This window comes from Triplophysa rosa, linkage group LG11 (assembly GCF_024868665.1).
Source record: "Triplophysa rosa linkage group LG11, Trosa_1v2, whole genome shotgun sequence".
Classification (NCBI taxonomy): Eukaryota; Metazoa; Chordata; class Actinopteri; order Cypriniformes; family Nemacheilidae; genus Triplophysa; species Triplophysa rosa.
In genome coordinates, this window is record NC_079900.1 from 18,997,371 (window position 1) to 19,023,907 (window position 26,537).

The 26,537-nt window shown below is 40.1% G+C and overlaps 1 protein-coding gene across 2 annotated transcripts in view; it reads left to right on the forward strand.

Moving 5' to 3' along the window:
• The window catches only part of LOC130561076 (dedicator of cytokinesis protein 7-like), a 41,123-nt gene extending 15,388 nt beyond the window's left edge, over window positions 1-25,735 (forward strand). Inside the window, exons 15-49 of one of the 2 annotated variants that reach the window (XM_057345192.1) lie at window positions 1,304-1,421; window positions 2,021-2,091; window positions 2,160-2,298; window positions 2,552-2,653; window positions 3,443-3,529; window positions 3,708-3,939; window positions 4,263-4,427; window positions 5,298-5,470; window positions 5,982-6,083; window positions 9,268-9,363; window positions 9,587-9,727; window positions 9,924-10,037; window positions 12,356-12,526; window positions 13,024-13,163; window positions 14,236-14,405; window positions 14,572-14,720; window positions 15,873-16,055; window positions 16,143-16,269; window positions 16,343-16,427; window positions 16,619-16,715; window positions 16,896-17,030; window positions 18,563-18,715; window positions 18,827-18,985; window positions 19,108-19,208; window positions 19,286-19,478; window positions 20,064-20,207; window positions 20,382-20,513; window positions 20,632-20,646; window positions 21,116-21,241; window positions 21,395-21,484; window positions 21,611-21,847; window positions 21,923-22,066; window positions 22,150-22,256; window positions 23,272-23,445; window positions 24,461-25,735. In XM_057345192.1, coding sequence (XP_057201175.1) covers window positions 1,304-1,421; window positions 2,021-2,091; window positions 2,160-2,298; window positions 2,552-2,653; window positions 3,443-3,529; window positions 3,708-3,939; window positions 4,263-4,427; window positions 5,298-5,470; window positions 5,982-6,083; window positions 9,268-9,363; window positions 9,587-9,727; window positions 9,924-10,037; window positions 12,356-12,526; window positions 13,024-13,163; window positions 14,236-14,405; window positions 14,572-14,720; window positions 15,873-16,055; window positions 16,143-16,269; window positions 16,343-16,427; window positions 16,619-16,715; window positions 16,896-17,030; window positions 18,563-18,715; window positions 18,827-18,985; window positions 19,108-19,208; window positions 19,286-19,478; window positions 20,064-20,207; window positions 20,382-20,513; window positions 20,632-20,646; window positions 21,116-21,241; window positions 21,395-21,484; window positions 21,611-21,847; window positions 21,923-22,066; window positions 22,150-22,256; window positions 23,272-23,445; window positions 24,461-24,503 — 4,615 coding nt within the window. In that variant the 3' untranslated portion in view covers window positions 24,504-25,735. Of the gene's footprint in view, window positions 1-1,303; window positions 1,422-2,020; window positions 2,092-2,159; window positions 2,299-2,551; window positions 2,654-3,442; window positions 3,530-3,707; window positions 3,940-4,262; window positions 4,428-5,297; window positions 5,471-5,981; window positions 6,084-7,956; window positions 8,044-9,267; window positions 9,364-9,586; window positions 9,728-9,923; window positions 10,038-12,355; window positions 12,527-13,023; window positions 13,164-14,235; window positions 14,406-14,571; window positions 14,721-15,872; window positions 16,056-16,142; window positions 16,270-16,342; window positions 16,428-16,618; window positions 16,716-16,895; window positions 17,031-18,562; window positions 18,716-18,826; window positions 18,986-19,107; window positions 19,209-19,285; window positions 19,479-20,063; window positions 20,208-20,381; window positions 20,514-20,631; window positions 20,647-21,115; window positions 21,242-21,394; window positions 21,485-21,610; window positions 21,848-21,922; window positions 22,067-22,149; window positions 22,257-23,271; window positions 23,446-24,460 lie in introns of both variants that reach the window. The other variant, XM_057345193.1, reaches the window with a different exon arrangement.
• Window positions 25,736-26,537: the final 802 nt, after the last annotated feature.

Consider the following 26,537-nt stretch of genomic DNA (forward strand, 5'->3'; position numbering starts at 1 on the left):
GCTTCTGGTGGATTCCTCCAGAAACTCGTTCCTCTATTGTTATTTTAAGAGATGAAGGATGTTTCACGCATGACCGTCCACTGCTGTATTAAAACACCATCACCTACTACCGCTTGAGCCGTATGGGCACATATTTGTGACGGCAAATCTGCCACCCATTGTGGGAACAAGTCATTTGAGAACAAGTGATGATGTCACAACACTCTTTTTTTAAGCCTGTTATGTGTTTATTCATGTCACAGACACCCAAACAAAAACATATTCAGGATTGTTTGGTAGCATTGAATATGTATTGTCTGTGAAGCTGCTTTGTTTTGAATGATATGCATTATGAAAAGTGCTATACAAATAAATGGATTACTACAAAATAAAGTTTTCGCCAGTATTGGGAACATAGACATGAATCACTAGCGCTCACCGACCTCTATGTTGCTGAAAGTGCCGAAATAAACTTGTCTCTCCAATATTTTGAATTTAGACTGCGACGCCGAGCTCAACCGCTAGATGTCAGTGTACGATACGGTTTCTTTAAATGCGACCAAACTGCAGGACCCATTCAACAAATCATTTATTTAATGCAATTATTGTACAATAAAAAAATAATACAAATTAATATTAACATAAATAAAATAAAATAAAATATAAATAGTTATATTATTAGACACTAGCTAAACCCAAAACGGAAGTTAACTGGGGGTCAGGCGCGTGTGCGTGTCCGATGAAACCCCTGTTGAAAAAACCAGCATATGCTGGGTTAGGTATGTTTTGATGCTGGTTTGTGCTGGTTTAAGATGGTCCCTTGCTGGTTTAAGCTGGTCTGTCATGGAATTTAAAACTCAAGGGTTAAACCAGGATGCACAGAGAGAAGAGGGACAGTCTAAATTCCACATGAGAAATAATGTTTGTAATGTGAGAAACAGATCGCTCACAGGCCATCGGCTGACAGCTGAACAAACAGCAAATGATAGATGTATAGTGAAAAGATTCGAGAAGATTATTTCGGAGGCATTCATCTAAATTTGAGGTATAGAGCTGTTTTGGGAGTTTGATCGTAAGGTCCATGAGACACGATATAGCCCAATAACACCTATGAGAAATGCTACAGAAGAGATGACGCTTCACCTGTGTATCTTATTAAATCAAGAGAAAGCCTAAGGTCTGCATAACTGTCAACACTGTCCGCCTGAACGGACGGCCTTATTCATCATATCATTTGCAAGCTATTCCCAAACTGTTGTTGTCTGATGGATGGATGGATGGATGAGGGATCTTATTCATCTCATCATTCGTCTTTTTCCTTCAGGAACATGTTGTACATTTATCCCCAGTCTGTGAACTTCAACAGCCGGCAGGGATCTGTGAGGAACATCGCTGTGAAGGTTCAGTTCATGGCAGGAGAAGACCCCAGCCAGGCCATGCCTGTGAGTCACCAATCACAAACACAACCGCACCCTGTCCTCGCTCACGGCTCTATTAACGCTGTCCAAACACGTTCTTAAAAACACTGAAAAACGTTTAATGATGTTAGCACATCTGATGATTTCATCTCTTATCGTGAGCAGTAAGAGCTCTCCAGATGTGTGCCAAGAACAGGGCAGGACCTCTGAAACACATCGGTCCATATCGCAGTATTGTGCTTCAGCTCAAAACACAGCTCACGCTAGTCACTTGAACTAATAACTCGCTCTCCAGAGCTATCGAGCAGCGCTCTGGGAAATTTCGGAGGGCTATTCTGTGAACTCGCACAACCTTTTACATTTTGGTAATCTAATCGCAGATGTTTAGGATCTCCCAAATTGTGTTAGAGCTGTAGCTCCACACCGGCTGCTCACTTTAAAACATTTCGTAATTGATTTAGGGCTCGCGTGAGGCCGTGTGTGGCGCAGGTACGTGAGACGCCAAATTCGGTTTGAGATGATTATAAAATCAATGCACGCTTTTATCATAACTGAGCACATTGTTGAGAATGACGTCATGCCAAGTGTTTCCACTGTTATGTGATTTCTGGCTCCCTCAAAAGGTCATCTTTGGAAGGTCAAGCTGTGCAGAGTTTTACAAAGAGGCGTATACCCCGGTCATCTACCATAACAAGTAAGATCTCTTATTATACGAATGTGTTTCTTGATTCCTTAACTTCATTTCTCTTTCGGTCTTTGCAGGTCCCCGGAATTCTACGAGGAGGTAAAGATGAAGATTCCCGCCAACCTTACGGATAACCACCACCTGCTCTTCACTTTCTATCACATCAGCTGCCAGCCCAAGCAGAACACCCCCCTGGAGACCCCGGTGGGCTACACGGTGAGAGCTCACTTGCTTCTCCTGGCTGTCACCCTCCTGTAGTGCTCAGGTCACCATACGAAACACTCCCCTTTGCGTGACCCCCACAGACACCTAAAGCTTTCTCGTGCATCATCTCCCACACTCATTCCCTGCTGCTTGCAACCACTTTGAAGTCGTTGCATTATGTGATTGTGCACATATAGCGCTGCGATGCATTTGAAGCGCGTGCGAGTAGCTTGAGGTTCATAACAGTTTATGTTGCTCTCCGCAGTGGATTCCCCTCATGCAGCACGGCCGTCTGCGCACCGGCTCCTTCAGTCTGCCTGTGTCTGTGGAGAAACCTCCACCCAGCTACTCCGTTCTCACTCCTGACGTAAGCCATTTGTACATTTACATATAATACAATTGAACCATACCATTAATAGACCTGTAATTTGAATTATGAAAATGAATAGGCTTAATTATGAGAGAGACTAGACCATTATATTAGATAATTATAAGAATCTAATGCCCAAAGTCAGCGTGTTATTATGCCCCTGTAGTTATCCAATACAAAAAGAACCAAAAAAATATTTCTGACTACAATGTAATAAAGTCGACTCTACCGAATATAAAAAATGACAGTACCAGCCGATTGTTGCTGTCCTTCCAAAACCTTGGATATCAAAATTCGCTGTTTCTAAAATTTGTCGTTTTTAAACGATTAAATACTGTGTTGTCAAAGTTGACAAGCACTTTTTAATACTTTTTATTGGTTAGATGTTTGCAAAACCTAGAGACAAACATAAAGGGTGACAAATAATAATGATTTATGCAACAACAACAAAAACAATGTTTCTGAAGGACAGCAGCGATATGTATATGTAGTAATGCTTCAATTTGATTTGCTAATAATGACTGAATACAAATTTTATTATGAGGTCAAAATATGATCTTGTTGCGACATATCCATAACAATATTTATCTATAAACCAAACTGCCTGGGCAAATGTTATGTGATGTAAAAGCATTTTGCTCATATTAATGCAAACCTTTGAATATGTAATGTTTAATTGTTGTGGTTTTGTTGAAGTATTTTTAATTGCTTTAAAACTGATGTTGGTATTGTCACAATCCTAATGAATGTTTAGACAAGACATGCTGTGGTCTTTGTATATTTAAGGTTCAGCTACCAGGAATGAAATGGGTGGACAACCACAAAGGAGTATTCAATGTTCAGGTGTTTGCGGCATCCTCTGTTCACACACAGGTAATGTGTTCAACTACATGCACCATACATTGCCAATATTATACACTGAATGACCTTTTTAAGCCATCTCAAAACAGAAAAATAAATATTGAGGTGTAGATGTCACACACTGCAAACAGACACTAAACCAGCATCATTATAAAAGCGATAACATTGTTTGTGTTGTATGCATGTGTAGGACCCACATCTGGACAAGTTCTTCACTCTTGTGCATGTTCTGGAAGAGTACTCATTCCCGTTTCGTTTGAAGGACGTTATAATCACAGAGTCGAACGTGGAGGCGGAGCTTAAGGCCAGTATGGCTGCTCTGAAGGGGGCGCTGCTGGACACATGCGTGCGCTTTCTGCATCAGCTGATGAGCAAACTCATACTGTTAATCGTGCACCCGCCTGTCATAGCAGGACAGATCGGTGAGGAACACGAACATCCTTTGGTTTCCTCTCTTTATGTATTTTACATGCTTTTATTGTTACGTCAACAATTTGAAAACTGCATTTCCGTGCAATCTGCATAGCGTATGGAACCAAACTGAACAAATTGTAAATGCAGTTAATGCAACTCTCTTTTGAACACTGAATACATTTACAACACACATTTGTGAACTATCATCAACCAAATACAATTTACGTGAATCCTGTTTCCTCTAATACTTTTATTTACATACAGATGTTTAAATATGTTGTTTAGGGACTATTTGGTTATTCTTTTTATTTTTTTCTCCTTTCAAATGTAGTAAATCTTGGCCGTGCTGCATTTGAAGCCATGGCCCTTCTGGTAAACCAGATCCATAAGAACCTGGAAGGGAACCAGGACCACCACGGCCGCAACAATCTGCTCTCCTCCTACATCCACTACTGCTTCCATCTGCCCACTACAGAGCCTGTGTCGCCCCCTCCTGGTGAGTGATAATTACAGGACATGAATATGAGAATAACATGATTTACACATAACTTTTACTTTGTATTGCTTTAATACTGGCAGTTCTACCCCAAACCCTCACCATTGGTTGAATGGTTGGTATTAGGCCCAAACTCATAGAAAGACCATGTAGTTCTGTTTGTTGTTGCCAGTGATCCCGAAACAAGATCCCGAAACTATTTTTTATTTCACTGGGACTTTAAAGGTGACGACCTTTAAAGTCCCAGTGAAATAAAAAATTGCAATGCCTATTTTTTCATGAAATATTGCAGCGTTTATTGTAAATAGTTTATCAATGTGGGTCATTCTCTTTTTAAAATTCGTGTGCCCTCATAATCTTAAGTTAAAATCTAAAAATGCACTTCCTTCCTGTAATGACTATCCATCTTAAATGACCTATTGACGGCTTGGGCGGAGCATCCATTAACTCCTCCCCTTCAACTGTCAGTCTGCTCCCAGTTTCCTTTCAAAATGCAACGACTGTTTTTATACATCCAATCAAATCGCAGAGAAAGACGAAAGCCACGCCCACTATTCTTCTCATTAGAAATTCCATTTCACTCGGAAAGTGTCAAAATACCGAAGTAAAAACGATCGCAACATCCTGTTCACGGGGACTTTAAGGCTCAAAAATGGCCCCATTTGACCTTAAGAGAATCATTGAAACTATGACTATATGTTTATAAAACTATAAACGTCACTTAACCTTTAAGCTCCAGAGGGATGAATCAGCCCAGGGTTTATATCACATGAGCAACTACTCCATTCTGATTCACACTCACTTTCATTTGGCCTCATGCAGCATGCTTATTTAAGGGCAAACTGTAAGTTTTTATTCTTGAATCCTCAGTGGGATCCGGGCATTACGAGCTCCCCATCCAGTATGCCACGCTCTCCAGAGCCACGGCGAGACCCAGCAGCCTTCTGCTGTCCCGCTCCAAGAGCATCAGTAACTCCAACCCCGACCTGGCCTCCACACCTGCCACCCCTGACGAGGAGGTGCAGAGAATCATCGGCAGCAAGGTGGGCTCTCATTCTAGCTTCTGATTGGTTGTTCAAGTTAGCCTGATCAACCTTTGTGGTTTTCTTATTCGATTGACAGCGACAATGAATTGCGTTCAAGAAGCACTTTGAGCGATTGTTTTTGTTTTCTTGGTTTGCTGGAGCTGCAGGATCAGAGACCTTTTTACACCTGGTACCAACATCCATTTGGGGCGAACCTCCAATGTGAACGTAAATAGTGTCCACCCAGTAATGATCGCCCAAGTTGGATCTTAATATCAGGTGTAAACGGAGACTAAAACTGATGTGTGTGTGTCGGTGGTCAAGATGTTTTCTGTGCCAGCTAATGATTGTGCTTTTAATGTTTTGCTTGGGTGCTGCTGTTCCTCTCCCCCACCCCTCCCTCACTGTGTCCCTGACCTCACTTCCTTCCCCTGAAACAATTACACTTCCTGCCCTGCCTGCACCTGTATGTGGATGATCCATCGTCCCTGTGTTGTGCTGTGTGTTTGTGTCGTCTCTGAATAAGCAGGGGATAGACCGCTCACATTCCTGGGTAAACTCTGCTTACGCTCCGGGGGGCTCCAGGGCCGTCCTCCGTCGGAATCCAAACTCCAGCTGTGAGCTCAAGCAGGTGCCAATCAAACCCTACACCCAAAATGACCCATGACTATCTGTGACCCTACAACCTGACGTTGCTTTTTAAAGGGATAGTTTACCTAAAAATCTAAATTCTGTCATCAAATTCTGTCACTCACCCTTAACCTGGATTTTGAAGAATGTGGGGAACCAAACAGTTCTGACTACCACAGTAGGAAAAAAATGACTAGTGCCCCAAACTGTCAAATAGTCATTTCTGTGTGAACTATCCCTTTAATGTTTTAAATCTTTACCCCTTACTTTACTGTCAAATGTGTCGATTTACACCCAATATCCTAACATAACTTATTGCTGTCTCAAACCTTGCATCCCGACATTTCTTCTCTCTTTACAAACCTATATGCCCCTTACATGGACGTTCACTTTCTCTGAACGTCTGGGTTTACTTGTATCCGTCTCCAACTCCAATTCAACATCCTAATATCCCGTCCCTACACCCTAATATCATCCCCATTTCTACTGTCACGACCTTGATCTCACTCGATCACATTAGTATTGATGTTCCTGCATGATCTCATTGTGCTTTGTGTTTATGTGTGTGTGGGCGTGGAAGCTTTTTGTGTCTCTCTGTTTCTTCATCGTTCACCTCCTCACCATCAACTCTCTCTTCTTTAGAAGAGCTTCTTCTGCCATTAGAAATGTAGTAGAAAGGTAGATAACAACAATACTAATGATCTCTCATAGTGATGGAAAGACAAAACCCAGGTTACATGAATTTATCCATTTATATTGTATACACTTAACTTAAGTATTGCAATGTTAAACACAGATGCTTTTACATGTTTTTAAAGGGGTCAAATTGCACGAACACGTGTTTTTCTGTGTCTTTGGTGTGTTATAAGTTGCCCTTGCATGTATTAGACACGTAAAATTGCATAAATGAAAGTGTGGGAACAAAAGATGCATTCTATCTTAAAGCGAATGCTCACCCAGACCTGCCTGAAACGCCTCGTGTAACCACACCCCCACAAATCTACGTCAGTACATGGTATGATTTGACTAAGACCGCCCAAATGTATACGCAAGTAAGGTGGGCGTACCTGTCAGTACAATTGCTTTGGAACCTGATGTTATAAATATGGTAAGAGGCGTTACATTTCCATCACACGCTTGCAGTATTCGACCAATCACTACGCACTGGTGAACTGGCCAATCATAGCACACCTCGCTTTTCAGAGCCATGAACTTTGTAAAAAATTTGAGGCGGGGCAAAGAGGAGATACAAACATGCACGGTATGTGGAAATACAGTGTTTTTGAACCTTAAATCGTGTATACACATTGCATTACATCTAAAACAAACGATAATATTAGTTTTAGCCGTGTCATATGACCCCTTTAATTCTTTGAAATACTTTGTTCTGATAGTCACTGTGCTTTTTTACATTTTTTGTACTTTTGTGTATTTGGCACACATTTTGAGCCAAAGTGATTTACAAGCGCATTCAAGGTAGATCTTGGATCAGTATCTGTATTTGATCAGTGTGTTTCGTGGGATCAAACCCAAGACCTTTGTGTTGCTTACGCAGTGCTCTACCAATTGAGCTACAGGAACACCTTTCTACAATGATGCTAAACTATATTTCATCATTGTTTCAGGAAGCTGATTTCTCGCATTGTCTATGTATTTGTTTGGTGACTAGCCGTATAGTAACTTGGAAATGTACTAGGTTGTACATTGATATATAATGTGTTATATGTGTTATGTTTCTACAAAAGCTGGACCTGGGTTTGTGAATCCAGCATACACCGTGTCATTCTTCTTTCCTCGTTTTCTCTCATCTTCTTTTATTTTTCCTCATCATCATCCTAATCATCATTGTCCTGTGTTCACCCACTGGTCTGCAGGCCAGTGAGCGTGGATGTAACCGCATGTCTGCCTTCATCGAGACCGCCTCCATTCTTTGCCCCCCCTCAAGGCAGATCGCCAAAAAGGTAGAGCCTCACACACTTACTCGTTCACCTCTTTTTCATTCATTCATCCATCCATCCATATTTTTAATTATCATTTCCATAGATGTCTAAGCTGTTCCGTCATTATGTCAGTAAGGAAGAGTTAATTCACCATGGGGTAGGGCTGTTCAAAGATTAATCACAATAAATTGCATCCAGAATAAAAGTTTGTTTACATGATTACTGTGCATATTCATTTTCTATTATGAAACACAAAAACATACGTGTGTATATTTAGGAAATATTTGCTTAAATATATTATTATATCTATTAAATTTAAATGAAATGTTTTTTTTAATATAGACATGTGTATGCGTTTATAAATACAAAAGTAATATGCACAATACACAGACATGATAGTATGTAAACATGAACTTTTATTCTGGATGTGATTCATTATTCAACAGCCCTGTTATCCACTGAACTTTCGGATGGGTTTTTAGAAAATAATTTTGGATTTTATGACTAAATTAAAATCTGTGGTTAACATTAGATTTTCACATTCCTCATTAGGGATGTAACGAATCACTGTGAGCTGGTTGAAAATCGAAATTAGAATATGTGGCGATTAAAGTCGGTTGAGATGTTAAATGGCAATACATGTTTTAAACAACAGGGGCCGCTGTGTTTACTGCAAATGTGGTAAACATGGATATGCTGATACTTAAAAAAAATCCAAGTTAGGAAAAGCGCAACGTCTTTGTTTATATTAAAGAGACTTTTGTATTATTCATTTTTTATTTGATTTGGAATTTGTTTTAAAATTGCAATTTAGTTTTGTTATTTAACATGAAAGATATTTTTATTTTGCAATGAAATGTGCAGCATTTGAGAAATAAAAAAGGGCAGTTGTTCATTTTTAAAAGGACAAATGCGACCTCCGGAGGACGCACCCGAAATCTTGGCCTGGTCGTGTCCGGTAAAAATGGCATGAATGGTCACCCTATCTTATGTAGTAAAATTCAGATTCTGAGGTATGTGTTTGTGTAATTTATGTTGTCAAATGAAACCAGAATATTTGAAGTGCTGTTGACCGCAGACCTTATTCATAAATCAAGAACTCTCTTCTAGAAACCCAGATGCCCCATAAATGCTAATTCTCTTCTTGACTGAGCAGCTCTATTGAATGAATGGACTGCGTGTGTGTCTGTGTGTGTTTGTGTGTCAGTTGTGTCTGTGTTTTTTGATAACGTTCTGTGTGTTCAGCTGCTTCATGAAGAACTGGCTCTCCAGTGGGTGGTGAGCAACAGCAGCGTGAGGGAAGCGTCTCTGCAGCAGGCCTGGTTCTTCTTTCAGCTTATGGTCAGTTCATATCTACACCGTATAAATGAATACATACATAAGTAGTATGTAAAGTGAACTCATTTTATGGTGTCAAAACTGTTATATAAAACAATGCATAAGCCATGATCAAAATGTCTCCTTTTGTGGTCTACTCAAAAAACGAACAGCAGCTCCACTGCTTTTTGCAAGGCACTGTCATATCTAGAGCTGACATCACTCATTCTTCTGTATGTGATAACAGGTGAAGAGCATGGCCCATCATCTGTTCCTGTCCTCACGTCTGGACATGCCCCGACGCCAGCGCTTTCCAGACCGCTTTGTGGATGACATCGCCGCCCTAGTGTGCGCGATCAGCGCAGACATAGCCAACAGATATCACAAAGTAAGAGCAGATATGTCTCATTTCACTGCTGGAGGAACATAGATCCTCATGAACACACACTGTAGATAGGCTTTAGGACTTTATGGTGGGTCTGCTGTGTTTTATGACTGTTTACTTCTGTTGTTATTTAAGGGAGAGATGATTCAACAGGACGCATGCTTATCTCTGTCTGGCTCTGTGTCTGTGTGTGTTTCAGGATGTCGAGCTGGTGGAAAGGTTAAACAGCAGTCTGGCCTTTTTCCTCAATGACCTGCTCTCACTCATGGACAGAGGCTTTGTTTTCAACCTCATCCGCTCCTATTATAAACAGGTACATGGACAAATATACATGCCTGTGTTTATGTTTTGTTTGTTTATAATTTTTTCGTAAGTTGTATTAGCACAGCAACAGTTGCGCCAGACAGAACCTTGTGCTTTTCAAAACAAGGTGATATTTATAAAAAGCATTATTTACAATACACAGTAGGGGTGGGATTCGTGGGAATCGCAAGGTACCTCACGATACGATACGCGATGCATGGCTCACGATACCGATAATATCGCAATGCGCCGATTCTGCGATAGTCGATATATTGCTTGACAATCCTATAAAGATACATCACGATATCTATAACTATGAAAACAAAATGCCCATGAAAAGGTTAAGTGCAACATTTGTCACTTTATTTAAGTTTTTAGTAGGTAAATTAATAACATATATCCAACATTTCAAGTAAATTAAACATTTTATGCTTAAATTAAAAGCTTATCTTCGTGAACTGACACATTGAAATCCTTAAAGAAATTGTGTAAACCAGGTACATTTATACATATAACAGTCTCTTATTTAAACCTGGGAACATCTTCAAATAAACTTGAAAACATCTTGATGTTAACCAGCTTAAATAAAATATACCTGAAATCATCTCAGTGCAGCAACTTTCATTAAACCTAAGCACATTAACGTTCATTCTCATATATGCGTGGAGCATTTATTATTTTACGAGGACTATCTGCCATCCTAAACTCTTTCTCTGACTAGTTAACGTTTGTTCGCAATTCCCTCATTCATGTGTTAAGCGCCACCCAATGGATCCATAATGTAATAACGCTTGGAAACATATTTAAAGCATCTTGTTCTTAATTATTTAAAATATCGATGTTTGGCGCCAGCGTATCTATTCTCGTATCGCACGGAGGAGGACGACGATACATCGCCATATCGATATATTGTCCCACCCCGGCATGTTTATGTCGAAAAAGTGAGATGATGGGATGTAAACGTTTGGTGAATAAAGCTTTGCATTAAAGTACAGCACAGGAAATGTGCAAAGTATCTAGTGTTTAAAGGTCCAGTGTGTGAGTTTTAGCGCTATCTAGAGGTGAGGTTGTGAATTGCAACCAACGGCTCACTCCGCCCCCTCACTTTCGAAGCAGTTTCAAGGATGTACGTCGTGTTTTCGCTTCTTTGCCGAAGGAGATAACGTATTTACGAAACACTCTCTGTAGAGCAGTTTGTCTGTTTAGGGCAGGGGTCGGCAACCTTTGCGACCAAAAGAGCCATTTTGGGCCCTCTCACACCAAATAAAATTTGTCTGGAGCCGCAAAATATATGTAACCTTCAAATGACTATAACACAGGTTGTTATGCATATAAGGTAGTAGTTACCCAGTTATGTGGTATAGCAGTATAGTGCGATTTTAATTGTATTTAGATGTCAGCAATTTGTACATTTTTGTCCCTGCCAAGAAGTTCCTTTTCAAAAACGCAAAGGAAAAACTTTTCAGTTTTTCACCGTGTAAACGTGGCCTTAGACTTTTTAGACTTAGGCTTTTTTTGTGAACTTTTGCAGCATTTGATGAACAGCCACAAGAGACCACATACATCACGCGTAAACATTATGAGAAGTGCGCTAGCCAGACAGGATTTAAACAATGCCGGCTAAAGACCTAAAAGTTTGGTTGAATGACGAAAAACTCACCATTCCATTTCTAACACACGCATACAGTGTTCAGCGCTGTCTCGCATCTGTCAAAGCAGAAATAAAACTACTGCTCTCTGTGTTTTTCTGTCATCTCCGGTCGCGCTCATATGTACATTGCGTGCACTTATTTCATCTATTCTAATAAAATATCTGAAAAAGAAAATACATTTACCCAGCCAGGGTGTATGGCTGGGTTAATGTGTATGCCTTTTCAGATATTTCTTGAAGAAATCAGGACAGAAGTGGTCACAAAAGTGCACAAAATAGACGGATTACAGCTGCCGGGGTAAACGGGGTATGTGCCTCTTTCGTCCACTTGTGATCCAAAATGCATCTTAATACCAGGCATAAACAGGGCCTTATGAAGACTGCAGGGAGCCGCAGCAGGGGGGCAGAAGAGCCACATGCGGCTCGAGAGGCACGGATTGCCGACCCCTGGTTTAGGGCTACTGTAGAAAAACAACATGGTGAATTCCATACAAGGGGATCTGTAGTGTATGTAGATAGAAATAGCTCATTCCAAGGTAATAAAAGCATAACGCGACATTATGTAAGGTCTTTATACACCTCTGAACACATAGTTATGTATATTATATTGCATTTCAGTCAATAAATCCTCCAAAAAATTTAAACATTGGACCAGAAACTGTGTGTTGTGCCTTCAGATTAATAATAAACTGCACACAGCGCAGAACCCGAGCGCTTTAACAGCTCTAAGGATGGACTTCATGCGGATCGTTTGCAGTCATGAACACTACGTCACCCTCAATCTGCCCTGTGCCACACTCAGTCCTCCTGCTTCTCCTTCACCATCCACATCCTCCACCACGTCTCAGGTACACACACACAGTATTTTATTTACTTCTGGAACATTGGCCTTGTCTATGTACTTAATAAGTGCATTACTGTAAAAGAAAATGCAATAGCATTGTGCAATACATGTTACTGTTAGAGCTAAACCCTTAATTAAACTTAAAAACAGGCTTCATTTGAATTGACATCCTAATTCAAGATTTGAAGAATAAAAGTATTTTTTTTTTTTGCCTCTCTTGACAGCTGGAATTACACGTTCTCTTAAGAAAGAGCGCACTTTTGTAAATGTTTATAGGAACTGACCGCATTCACATAATCCTCAGAAATAAAGTGTTAGTGGTTTAGGGTTTCCTGATGTGTTTGTAGTGTAGTGAAGTGTTTCCCACAGTCGTGATAGATGTGTTTTATGTGCTGTCTGGCGGCCAGATAAACGCATTAAATCAAGGCAACACTCTTCAGTTGAGCTTTTGGAGTAAAGCATATTCACTTGGTGCTGAAGTGGATTTTCCATCTCTTGTAGAGTTCGGCTTTCTCGAGTCACGTTCAGGATCAGCGTGTGGTCAGCATGTTCGAGTTGTCTGTGCCCTTCCGCCAGCAGCACTTTCTCTCTGGTATTCTGCTGTCTGAACTGTCTCTCATCCTCGAGCCGGACGGAGAGGGGTGAGACACATACACATAACGCATTTACTGAGATGCAGATATTGTTAACAGTCACTTAAAATAGCTAATACAGAAATAAACAAATAGTAGAACATTTATAAAATACTAGAAAATATTTGCATTTGGCACACGGTGTATTCAAACAATCATACATTTTATCAATATATGGGTAGTTGTCCAATATACTGCACATTTGTCCCATGGTGTGACAGCAAACTGTTAATAATATATTATTTTATAATATTTATAATATAAAATAGCATTTATTAAACAGATTCATCATTAGTTTTTTTCTCAATTTTTGCTGTCACACCAATGGACACGTTTACAATTTATTTGTCAACTACTCATATGTGTTTCCTGGGAATTAAATGCACAACCTTTGGGCTGCTAACACAATGCTACAAAAAAAAATCCAGAAATAATCTGTAAAAGAAATCTTACAGACAAGCTTTTCAAGCGACAAGTCTTGATAGAAAATGAAAACTGAGTGAACTTTGTAAAGCTGGCATAGAACAGTATATTTTATACTGAACAGGATCACACTTCCAGTATCTATAATTATTATTAAAACATTACAGATATGCAATCCCACGTGGCATCTGCTCCCACAGAAGGCTCTCAGATCAGCAGATCTCCAAGCTTCTGTTTTTTTGTGCATGAAATATATTTTGTGTATTTAATATATAATTTAATAGATTTTTTTTCTATGAAAGATTTACTACTACATTCATGTATTTGGCAGACACTTTTATCCAAAGCAATGTGCAGTTTTTTCTGTTTATGTGTTTCTTGGTAATTTAACCCATTACTGTACCTTTGTGCTACTATTGCAACATTACCACAGGACTACTCTCAGATTTGTATCGACACATTTTTCAATGTTTAAATAAATTCCACAGATCCCTCCCCCAAAAATACAATGCATAACAAAATCTGTTACATGGCTGCCAACATATCATACCATCTTATATGAGACCTATTTATGATGCTTCATAACCACCTAAAATAACCAGCACCAACACCTCAGATCACACAGCTAACACCTCTCTATATTTCTCCTCTTTCGCAGTTTGTTCTTCCTACACAAGAAAGCCATTAGCGCGCTGCATTCATTGCTATGCAGTCACGACGCGGACCCCCGCTACACAGACCCTCAGGTCCGCTCTAACATCGCCCAGCTCTACCTGCCACTCATCCCCATCGTCATGGAGACGCTGCCCCAGCTTCACGACTTCACAGGTCTTAAAGTCGAGCACTCACAATAGAGCAGCCTGCTTATCTCTTGCGTTATTTCTATGAACTCTTTGTTTATGAGTTGAATAGTCTTTTAAAGGTCAGAGCTCCAGAGAGCCGTTCATAAATCCAAACAAGAGTGAGATGTGTATCTTTTGGCTTTGTGTCACAGACACGTCCGCTCAGCGCGTACGTCACGCCTCTGCGCTCGGCGACGATAACGACCCAGACAACGGCACCATCAGCCAGTCTGTTGCTATGGCGATAGCTGGCTCGCCACTCCCCCATTCTAAAGTCAACTCTTTCACTTTACCTACAGTGGTGAGTACCTGCTGATAGATGAATCATTTTATAAATTTGAAATGTCGGTTTTCATTTTCAAAGGCTGTAGTTGTCATGCAGGCTGTGCAGGTTCATTGGTCTGCAACATATGCATACACTTATATTTCGAGTGCGATTTATTGGCCAAAAAAAAGAAAACACAAAATAAATACTGTTTAATTTAAGAAAAAAATGATCATGAATTCTTTCAGCCACAATAAAAAAATTGCCAAAAAGACTGACAGCATGACAAGACATAAAAACTGTGATAAAAATCAAGGTTATCGCATATAAAATAGTTTTTTTCCTTTTTCTAAATACATGTACAAGTATTACTGTTGTATTGCTTCAAAATGAATATGAACTTGTTTTCTTCGCAGTATTTGAGGTCTTAAAAAAACAGAGCATCTTTTCTGTTATTTTGACCTGTTTCTCCAGTTTTCATTTTCTGCAAATAAATGCAAATAGAAACAATATTTTTAATCATAATTTGGAAGAAATATTGTTAGTAGTTCACAGAATGAAACAAAAATGGTCGTTTTACCTAAACACATACCTATAAATAGTAAATTCAGGGGAAAAAACGAAAATAAATGGTCTCTTAATTTTTTCTGTGGCTGTAGAGTAGATATAGATAGAAATATAGATAGAAATGCATATATTTGTGCAAATACAATTATTCACTTGTCAAACTGTTGATTTATCCAAATGAAAACAAAGACTAATAACAGAAACTGAAATAATATTCGTAGTATTCCTGAGGTTTCTTTAATATTGCAATAAGGTTTACAGCTGCACATTCTTAACACCACCACTAGAGGAGCCATTTACACACGTTGTAGTGTATTGTGGCTGTTGCAATACCACTGTACCACTGCAATACCACCAGGGGCGCTAAACACACTTTTTACATTTTCCCCCACTAGGGGACATCTGTCCATATGCTTCTGCTAGCCATTAGTGAATATTAATGTGCATGGCAGAGGAAATGAGAGTCATGTGTGTTTGACTGTTTATTGCACACACGGGTGTGTAAGGACATCCGCTGTATATGACTGCTCTAAACAGACTTAACAGTTGTAATGTCCATCAGCCCACAGCTTTGTTGTGCGTGTATGGGGTGTAAAGCCATGTTTGTTTGTCTCTTCTCAGGCCGCTCGCCCGTGCAGTGGCCTCTCTGCAGAGTGCAGCAGGACTCTGCTGGTGTGTTTCCTGTGGGTGTGGAAGAACGCAGACGCGGGCCTGCTGGAGCGCTGGGTGTCGGACCTGTCGGTCCCTCAGATCAACCGTTTGCTTGATCTGTTGCACCTCTGTCTCTCCTGTTTCGAACACAAGGTACATCTATATGCCAACAGCTGGATAGCAGTCTTGTTTCCTTTACACTGTCATGAATTTGATTATATTTGATGGTTCTGTTCTCAGGGAAAGAAAGCCCTGGAGCGGATCAACAGTCTGACCTTTAAGAAATCTCAGGACATGAAGGCCCGTCTGGAGGAGGCCATACTGGGCACCATCGGAGCAAGACAGGAGATGGTCCGTCGCTGCAGAGGTACGACAGATGCGCTGTGTGCGTGTGTGTATAACAGCGCTGGACTTCATTCCCCTGTGCTTGTGATCCTCAGAGCGCAGTCCTTATGGAGGTCAGGAGAACGTCCGCTGGAGGAAGAACGTCACCCACTGGAGACAGAATGCAGACAGAGTGGACAAGTACGTCTTTCCATTGCTCTTCACGTTAACTAGACGTCTGTTATACTGCTTTTCTAGATGTCCTTCAACTTCATAAAGCACATAATGACAGGGTACACACATCAGACTGTGTGTGTGTGTGTGTGTGCGTGCGTGCGTGTGTGTTGGGTGGGCACTATGAATAGCTTACTGTAAACACCGTCTCTGTGCAGAAGCAAGGCAGAGGTGGAGCAGGAGTCTGTCGTGGATGGAAACTTGGCGACAGAAGCTGCTCTAATAGCCCTGGACACACTGGAGATCATAGTGAAAGTAAAGGAGGCTTTGTCTCTCTCTCTCTCGCTCTCTCTCTCCACTATCCTCCTCTATCTCTTTCACTTTTGCCCACGTTGATATATTTTATTTAAGGATATTCCTATACGTAATATGTTTGGTATTATGTAAGCCACTTTGACGTAAATTAAAGATGCTTTTGTTTTGTGTGTGTGTCAGACAGTGGTGATGTCAGAGCTGAAGGAGAGCGTGTTGGGTGGAGTGTTGAGAGTGCTGCTTCACAGTATGGCAGGAAACCAGAGCGCCCTCTTCCTGCAGCACTGCTTCAGCACACAAAGAGCTTTGGTTTATAAGGTGTGTGTGTGTGTCTTCTGAAATATCATTAGTGGTCTTCACTTAGGTAAACACTTACTATTGCACATACTCGGTCACAATCTTGTGGTCTGTTGAGCAGAGGTGTGCTGTAATTTGGTGAATTTAGTCAATTATTGTGTAAAATTCAGTTTTATTCAGCAATTTAGTTTGCGTCTTATTTGGAATCATTATATTATTATATAGTATTTTGTATGTGTCAGCAATATGTCAGTCGGCACACATTAACTCTGTCTTGGCTCAAAGTTGCCCTGACTGTGCGTTTACACCGCCGCCGACGAGAGCTTCAAAGTGGCCGGAAGTCATTCATTTTCAATGTGAGCCGGCAGCGGCGCGGTGCAGCGCGTCTTGGCCGTTGAGGGCGTTGAGGTGAGTTGAAATCAGGTCAACTTTATGGTAATGAGCTATGATGCGGTTCGGCGGCAACCAATCAGAACGTAGAAGTCCACCGCTTGAGAGGATTCCAGACAATGCAGCCCTGTAAACTTTGGTCTACGTCAGATCCCCAGTGCGTCAACAAATCTTTCTACAGCGTTGTTGGCAGAGCGGCCAGAACCTTTTTTGACGCTCTCGGCGGCGGCGGTGTGAACGTACAGCGACACACCGAAAAAATGCTCAAAACCTTACGGCCTAAAAGTCTTTGTTATCATTTGTTTTTCAAGGATTTTCACTTATTTTTAGGGCTGTTCAACGATTAATCGTGATTAATATTTACATAATATATGTCCGTGCACTGTACATATTTATAATTGCAGATTTTGTATTTCTAAACACATAGACAGACATGTATATATTTAAGTTTAATGAATACATTTTTATATACATTTTTAATTATTTATAATATTAATATACACATGCAAATATTTTCTGAATATATACATGTATGTGTACGTGTGTGTGTTTCTACTGTTAATACAAAATAAATATGCACAGTACACAGACATATTCAGCTGCGAAAAAAATTAAGAGATCATTTCACAGACCGTTTTTTTTTTAAATGTATTATTTATAGTTATGTATTTTAGGTAAATTTATCATTTTTGTTTCATTCTGTGAACTACTAACAATATTTCTCCCAAATTTCATTTGTGTTTATTTGCAGAAAATGAATAAGAAAAGATGCTCTGTATTTTTTCAGACCTCAAATATTGCAAAGAAAACAAGTTTATATTCACTTTTAAGCAATACAACCGTAATATTTGTACATTTATTTAGGAAACGTTCAAAAATGATTTCTGATGTGATAACCTGGATTTTTATCACAGTTTACATGTGTCTTGTCATGCTGTCAGTCTTTTACATTTGGTGAGTTTTTCACTCCTGAGGTTTGATTTTGTTGAAATTCTACAAACAAGGGACTGGATTGTTTTAAGGCTGTATTATGTAAACACAAATTTCATCGTTGAACAGCGCTTATTCAAGTTTAATTTCTTTAAAGATGTTTACGTTAGGTCATCTCTGTATATGATACTGTATTGGCAAAAAAGCTAAGCCTTGTGTATGTGTGTTTGTAGTTTCCAGAGATGTTGTTTGAGGAGGACACCGAGCTGTGTGCTGATCTCTGTCTGCGGTTACTGCGTCACTGCAGCAGTAGCGTGAGTTCTGTACGCAGCCACGCCAGCGCCTCCCTTTACCTGCTCATGAGACAGAACTTTGAGATCGGCAACGTAAGGCACAATATCACTTTAACCTGCTACCTGTGATTATATGCCTGTTTAGAGATAAAGCAGATGTTGTCTGGTAACCTGAGTTTGTTTTTTTGTCCTCTGTGTGTGTAGAATTTTGCTCGTGTGAAGATGCAGGTCACCATGTCTCTGTCTTCACTTGTGGGAACCTCCCAGACCTTCAATGAAGAGCACCTGCGTCGCTCTTTAAAGACCATTCTCACATACGCTGAGGATGACCTGGAGCTCAGAGATTCACCCTTTCCTGAGCAGGTACCGCACATTAGAAGTCACTTTTGTACAGTTTGGTGGAAAACAATTTCATGTGTGACCAAAAATGATCAACAAGCACTGAAGTCACGTCTAGCGTCTCGTTTGCTCTGTCATCTCTTCAGGTGCAGGATCTGGTCTTCAACCTGCACATGATTCTCACCGACACTGTGAAGATGAAGGAACACCAGCAGGACCCAGAGATGCTCATAGACCTCATGTACAGGTGGGCACACTCCCTTCATTGAGACCACAATACCAGATTCCGTTGCGTGTGTACAAACCGTCCTTCTCTTTATTCAGGATTGCTAAAGGTTATCAGAACTCTCCAGATCTGAGACTCACGTGGCTGCAGAACATGGCAGGGAAGCACTCAGAGAGAGGGAATCATGCGGAGGCAGCGCACTGCCTGGTTCATAGCGCCGCCCTGGTGGCCGAGTACCTCAACATGCTTGAAGATTGTCGCTACCTCCCAATCGGCTGTGTGTCCTTTCAGGTAAATTCAATATGTGTGTTTGTTTTAAGTGTGTATTTGGCCAATATATATATATATATATATAAACTATTACTTAAAAAAAAGTGTTTTACTTAAAAAATCGAATTAAAATGTTTTATTTGACACTGTAGTTGTTCCGAGCTTAAAGTTAAGTATTATAACCAAATATAAAAAAAAAATGTATAATAATAATAATATTTACGTATACAGTATATGAAGAGTCTGGTTCCAAAATGAGAACTCTGTTTTTAAAAATGTTCAAAAACCATGTTTTTTTATAGTACATTCCAATTAATATCAATCAAACTGCAGTTGGTTTGTTTTGATTTAAGCCCTAATAACTCAAGAAATACAGCTAACGAACACAATAAAACATAATCAAAAACATGATTTTTGATAATATCTTATTTTGGTACCAAACTCTTAATTTATATAATTATAAAAATGTAATGCATACATTTTTAAAAATGTTGTCACAAAAAATTCTAAATTATTCCATGTAATTTTGTATTTCATGAAAGCATAAAATTGAAAATGTATATTTGTTGTTTTGAGCACCTTTTACACTCAAATACCATTTTACAGAGTATCTCATCGAATGTGCTGGAGGAGTCAGCGGTGTCTGATGATATCCTGTCCCCAGAGGAGGAGGGCATCTGTTCAGGGAAATACTTCAGTGAGTCTGGACTCGTAGGGCTTTTGGAGCAAGCAGCTGCCTCTTTCAACATGGTGAGAGCTTCAGTATTCTCCTGAGTCACATCTTCTACCCCACAGTCTGTAAAAACTGTCCTGGTATCCAAGCGAAAGGGATTCAGATTCACATCCATGTCAGCGGTACATACTTTTATAGTATTAAATCTTAGATCACTGACGGCCTAACCACAGTCTTGGTCTCTCCACCAGGCTGCCATGTACGAGGCCATAAATGAGGTCTATAAGATCCTCTGCCCCATTCACGAAGCCAACCGAGACTTTAAGAAGCTCGCCTCCGTCCACGGCAAACTGCAGGACGCCTTCAACAAAGTATACAATCAGGTTTGTCGAAAACAAAAAGCCCTTTATAACTTTCAACGTGTGTGGTGTGAGATGTTTGATTGATGTCTGTTTTCTGTTTCGTCGGTGGTGATGTGTTCCCTGCTGTGTCCACGCACAGAGTTCAGGATGGGAGGTAGGGATTATTGATCTCAATGTGCTTCTGGATTTATCTGTACCATGTGTTGCACAGTTTGTGTTAGCAGATGATTTCTGTCCTCCACTAAAAACTGTCTCTGGTCTTTATCTCCATTTCCCTCTTGGGCTCCCCCTCTTGCCTCCATGTGGCCTGGCCTGTGCTGTCTGGATGTTTTTCTGGTGAGTGCATTGAGATGAACTTTGGTTACCCAAGCTGTTTCATCCCAATCTGACACACTTATGTAAGGCCATTTCACAAGAATGGCAGAAGTCAGTGTTGTCCCAGGGCACATTTATCTCACATGTGCACAGATTCACATACACAAACCCATCCTAACACACCATCAGTGCCGTTCCCTTAGGCATAACATGTCTGAAACAAAGTAAAGTGATTTACGTGTCGGCTTTTATGTGTCAGGACTCAGTAGCTCTGCTGTATTTTCGTGTCCTCAATGTTCAGGTCATAGAGGATGTTTGGCACCTACTTCCGCGTAGGCTTCTACGGATGCCGCTTTGGAGATCTGGATGAGCAGGAGTTTGTTTATAAAGAGCCTTCGATCACCAAACTGGCCGAAATCTCACACAGGCTGGAGGTACGTCTGCAGTTCTGGGTGATAATGACAGTAAATATGAAGAATAGTTTGTGTGGACACATTGTTAGGTCTTCATGACCCAGGTCAGAGTTCATTCTTCGGCTTGCTACGTCTCATTTGATCATTTGTCGCATGTTTTTGTTTCTGTTGTAGGAGTTTTACTCTGAGCGATTCGGTGACGATGTGGTGGCGATCATCAAGGACTCCAGTCCTGTTGACAAGAACAAGCTGGACCCCAATAAGGTCAGATTGGAGAACTTGCAAAGCTTTTTTAATAAAGCAAGGATATTTTACACTGAATTCAGATTATTATGAGCTATGAATTTCAGAAATTGAGTTAAAAGAGTTTTTACACATGTGGCATTCAAGGCATACCTTCAGATCACATACGTGGAGCCCTTCTTTGACACCTATGAGCTGAAGGAGCGCATCACGTACTTTGACAAAAACTATAACCTGCGCACCTTCATGTACTGCACGCCGTTCACGCTGGACGGTCGGGCACATGGCGACCTGCACGAGCAGTACAAACGCAAGACCATCCTGACCACCTCTCACGCCTTCCCCTACATCAAAACCCGCATCAACGTCATCCACAAAGAGGAGGTATGTGGATGTTTGTTTTAGGGACACAGGTTATCAACAAATGCAGATTTTCGAACTGTTTCATACGTGCTGCAGATCATTCTGATGCCCATGGAGGTGGCGATTGAGGACATGCAGAAGAAAACACTGGAACTGGCCTTCGCCACCCATCAGGACCCCGCTGACCCAAAGATGCTCCAGATGGTGCTTCAGGGTTCTGTGGGCACTACGGTTAATCAGGTAATCTTTAGAGAACGAAATCATTTAGTTTTTCGTGATGCTGACGTGTGGATGTCATCTTGTGCATTATTATTGTCCTCTAGGGTCCGCTGGAGGTGGCTCAGGTCTTCCTGTCTGAAATTCCAGAGGACCCCAAACTCTTCCGGCATCACAACAAATTGCGTCTCTGCTTCAAAGACTTTACCAAAAGGTTTTTTTTACACACATTCTTGCACAAAAGCATGCCCACATTATCTATGGTGAAGACTAGATCCAGGGGCTTCTCAAATCCATACTAACATGCTATTATTTTCATCATGTTGGTCTTAAAGGCTTAATTTTTTGGAGGGTCTATTAACAGAAATGCAATGTAATATACATATGAGAGTCTTCAGAGGTGTATAAAGACATTACGTAATGAAGCGTTATGTTTTTATTACCTTTCTATCTACATACACCGTGGGTCGCCTTACATTGAATTCACCATGTCGAAAATACGTTTACCTGCGGTAGAGAAGTGAAAACGTGACGACATCTTAGTTCTGTGTCTTAGTGCTTTGAAATGGAGGGTGAGCGGTGGAGTGAGCCTTTGGTTGCAGTTCACAACCTCACCACTAGATGCCACTAAATTTCATACACTAGACCTTTAAAGTCCGGGTAAAGTGACATTAAAATGTGTGTTCTGAGTTTTTCACACAACAGAAAATTGTTATTAACGACCCAGCCAAATTTGAATGGAGAAAAAAACATCCAAGCAAAATCTTGGAAAAATAAGCTGGACTCTCTGCTCTCGAACGCTGGGGGTGTGTGTCTGCTGTTGGCGCTGAAGCCACGCCCACTCGCATCGCTCAACCTGAGTCCCCAGTAGGCTTATGTGAAGATTTTTATGTGAGGATTTGAATTCAAACACATTCAAAAAATGTTTAACGGTCTTTGATACAGAGTCTTTGTAATCTGTTTCAGCAATACATTTCTAACATCTATAATGTGTTTAGAAACAATTCTCAGAATTCTCTTTACCCAGACTTTAAGGCCTGTTCACACCAAGGATGATAACTATAAAGTAAAAAAAAAATTAAGAGAATATCGACTTTCGACTTGCCGAAAGAACAATAAAACAGTATAGGCTGGATCTGAATGTTTTGGTCTTGACTCCTACTACAGGCCTACGTGTTATACAAAGTTCTTCTCCATTTTACCAGCTAACAGCAATTTTGTGTATTCAGGTGTGAGGATGCTCTGAGGAAGAACAAGTCTTTGATCGGTCCGGATCAGAAGGAATACCACAGAGAGCTGGACCGCAACTACACTAAGCTGAAAGAAGCTCTGTTTCCTCTTATCAACCGCAAGATCCCTCAACTTTACAGACCCCTTCCACTGCCAACCCCACCGACACAGAGGTAAAACCACACACACCTCTAAAGCCGGGGCCTCACCACAAGATAATCAGGCCGAAACGATACCCAATCAGACAGCCAGCTGACAGAAGCGCAACAACCGTAGTCATGACTTCAACCAAACCCTTTTCTTTATTCTGTCAATTTTCTGTCAAAAGCATTACAAACACTATCATCGCAATTACGAATAACTTCAATAAAAAAATTCAGGCTATGTGCAAGTGATGGTAGCGGTAGGAGTCCGAGTGTGCTGATGCTTTAAGGTAGAACAAAAATAATAGGTCCAGTGGAGCCAGTAGACTCTTTCAGGTGATAATGTCAGCAGGTAATTTTTTAAAAACAGTATTAATATTCTTTTTTAATTACTGTGAAGACATAAATACAACAATATTTGAAAGTTGCAATAAAATTATATCTAGTGCTGTGCCACCTTAAATGCTTTAGACGACGCTGCTTGAGCAATATCTCAACAATAAATCATATTTTTAAAATCACATAAAAGGTTATACAGTATGTACACATTTGTTCATATTGAACACAAATATAATAACATACAGTGACATAATAATAAAACTTATTCTGAAATCTCAAGAGAATTTGCGAGATTTCCTGTGTTCACACCCACAATCAGGACTCTGTTTGAAAATCTGTTCGTGAGTATTGTGCTTTCTTCGTCACATCACGGCGCACCACACATAATAGGAGCAAAACGATTAAATCTAGGATTTTTTGTCCTCATGTTTGTGGTCTCTCACAGTTTGAAACTCTTATAAGATTTTTTAAATCTTTTGGTGATGCCCCGGCATTACTTGAGACCCTTTCCCATCCGAATAATACAAAAATCTATGCAGCCCGATTAGGTTGCATAGAAGCCGTATTGGAACTTGGGGATTTGAAGTCAATCCGTTTTTTGTCTGTTTGTGGCCAAAACAAAATACTACACCTGATAAAGTAATAAAAAATAAATCTCTAAGCCACGACTGTGAGTGGATTTATCAGTTCTTGTTCTTCCTTGCAGGAACTCTCTCAGCCGATCCAGTTTTCGGCGGGTGGAGTGCTGAGGTGTGGCGGAGCTGAGCGCGGGTGGACGTGAAGCCAGACGTGATCTCTCGCTCCACCATGTCACCCCCCCAACCACACACTAACAAACTGCACATTCCTCTCATGCACAAGCCCTCATGAGCCAGTCTCTCCAGCTCTCTCCTCCTGGTCAGTTAAAAGAGCTGGAGTGTGTTTATTCTGAGAGGTTATCTGCTGTAAACACAGTCATTAGGAGCTTCATGGGCAAAGCAGCTTAGTCATTAGTAGGGAAGATGGTTCTTACTCAACATCGGAGGTAATTTTAGGTTCTGGCCATTCAGATACTCCTCTGTACTTCCTCTTGTTTGTTTGTGTTGTCTTTCTCGATCTCGTGTGTTTGTGTGAGTGCAAGAAGGGAAACGGAAACGGTTTGTCCAGGCGTTTTTGTGTAAATTGTGTCGTTGCAGAAATCCTTGTAATGCTGCCTGATTTATTATGCAATCGGTGGATTAAACCGTTGTCTTTGTGAAGGCTGACCACTGACATGCAAAGCCCACAGACTGGCTCGGTTTGAGATGACGCGTTTAATCCACTCATCTGTCATAAAATAGCATCCTTCTTTGTGCTGACTGTTTTTCAAACTTATTCTGCTGTTGGCTCAAGTACTGTGAGGTTAAGCAAAAAGCTGGATTTGTTTCACGACTGTAGAGACCCCTGAACCATTCTTTTGGGCTTTATGTTGCATAAGGCATTAATATAGTCATTAACTGTGGAAAAGTTTCCAAAGCGCACTAACAGAAGAGCACACCAACTTTCTGCACTGACTGCTATGAGTTTTTCCTGCCACTGCTGCACAGAATCATACTTTCAGACACAAATATGTTTTAGTGTTAACGTTAAATGTACAGAAATGTTGTGTATACTATTTACTGTTATGCACAAGTATTGAATCTGGAAGAAGAAAAATGATCTGAGCATCCTGTGAAATGGAACTTAAAGAAGATTTGGTTTTTGAATGTAGCTACTGTCTTAAAATAGCAATACTTGTATTTACCGGTCTACTGTAGATGGACTGCTGTGTTAATGTCTCTTGCACTGTTTTAATGTTTTTTTTTTGTGAACTCTACTGCCTGTCTTGGCACTATACCATGCAAATTGCTGGTCTAAATACTGTATTTTTAATAACCAAATTGTTTTTATTTATTCATGTATTTTTGTCTCTTTTCTACATTTTACATTCTACTCTTTACTTTTTGTATTAAAAGAAATTCTTCCTAAATTTGTGTTTTCAATAGCAGCAGATTAGTTTTTTAAATGGTAAAAATGCACATTTAATTTGTATTTTATTTAATATAAATATTTGGCCTAAGGTTGTATTTTCCTGTAGTTAGTGCATTAGCTAACTTTAACAATGAGCAATACTTTACTGCATTAATAAATTTGAGTTCATGTTAGTTTCAGCAAAAGTTGTAACTGTTAACAGTAACCTGTGAACTAACATTAACAACTGCATTAGCATTAATTACATAAACAAAGATGATAAATGCTGCAATACTATATTGCTCACTGTTAGTAAATGCATTTACTAAGGTTACCAAATACAAATCGTATTGTAAACTTACCAATATGTTCAGTAGACATCAGCTATGGTAACATTGAAAGACCCTCGATATGAGCTGATGATGTAGCCAAAGATTATCTAAGTGTGCTCAATTTTAAATTATGGACACTTATGATCTTTATTTGAAACAGACGTGTGATGTTAAAACGCTAGGCGCCTCGGACCTTTAGTCTATGTCGTTATACAGTCCATTTACCTCGCGCAGCGGTACACGTGACGTAAGGGCGTAATGACGTCAAGCCCCCTAACAGATTAATAAAAACCTGAGCGTAACCTTATTCTCAAATCACATATTGCTGTGCAACAACGCATTTTAAACGGAAACAACTAATCGATACATATATATACATGTTTAATTTAATTATTTCGTGATTTAATATATTCTTAAATATCAGATGCATTTATATGTAAATATACAATAATAATTATGATGTCTATTGGCATACTGTTCCAG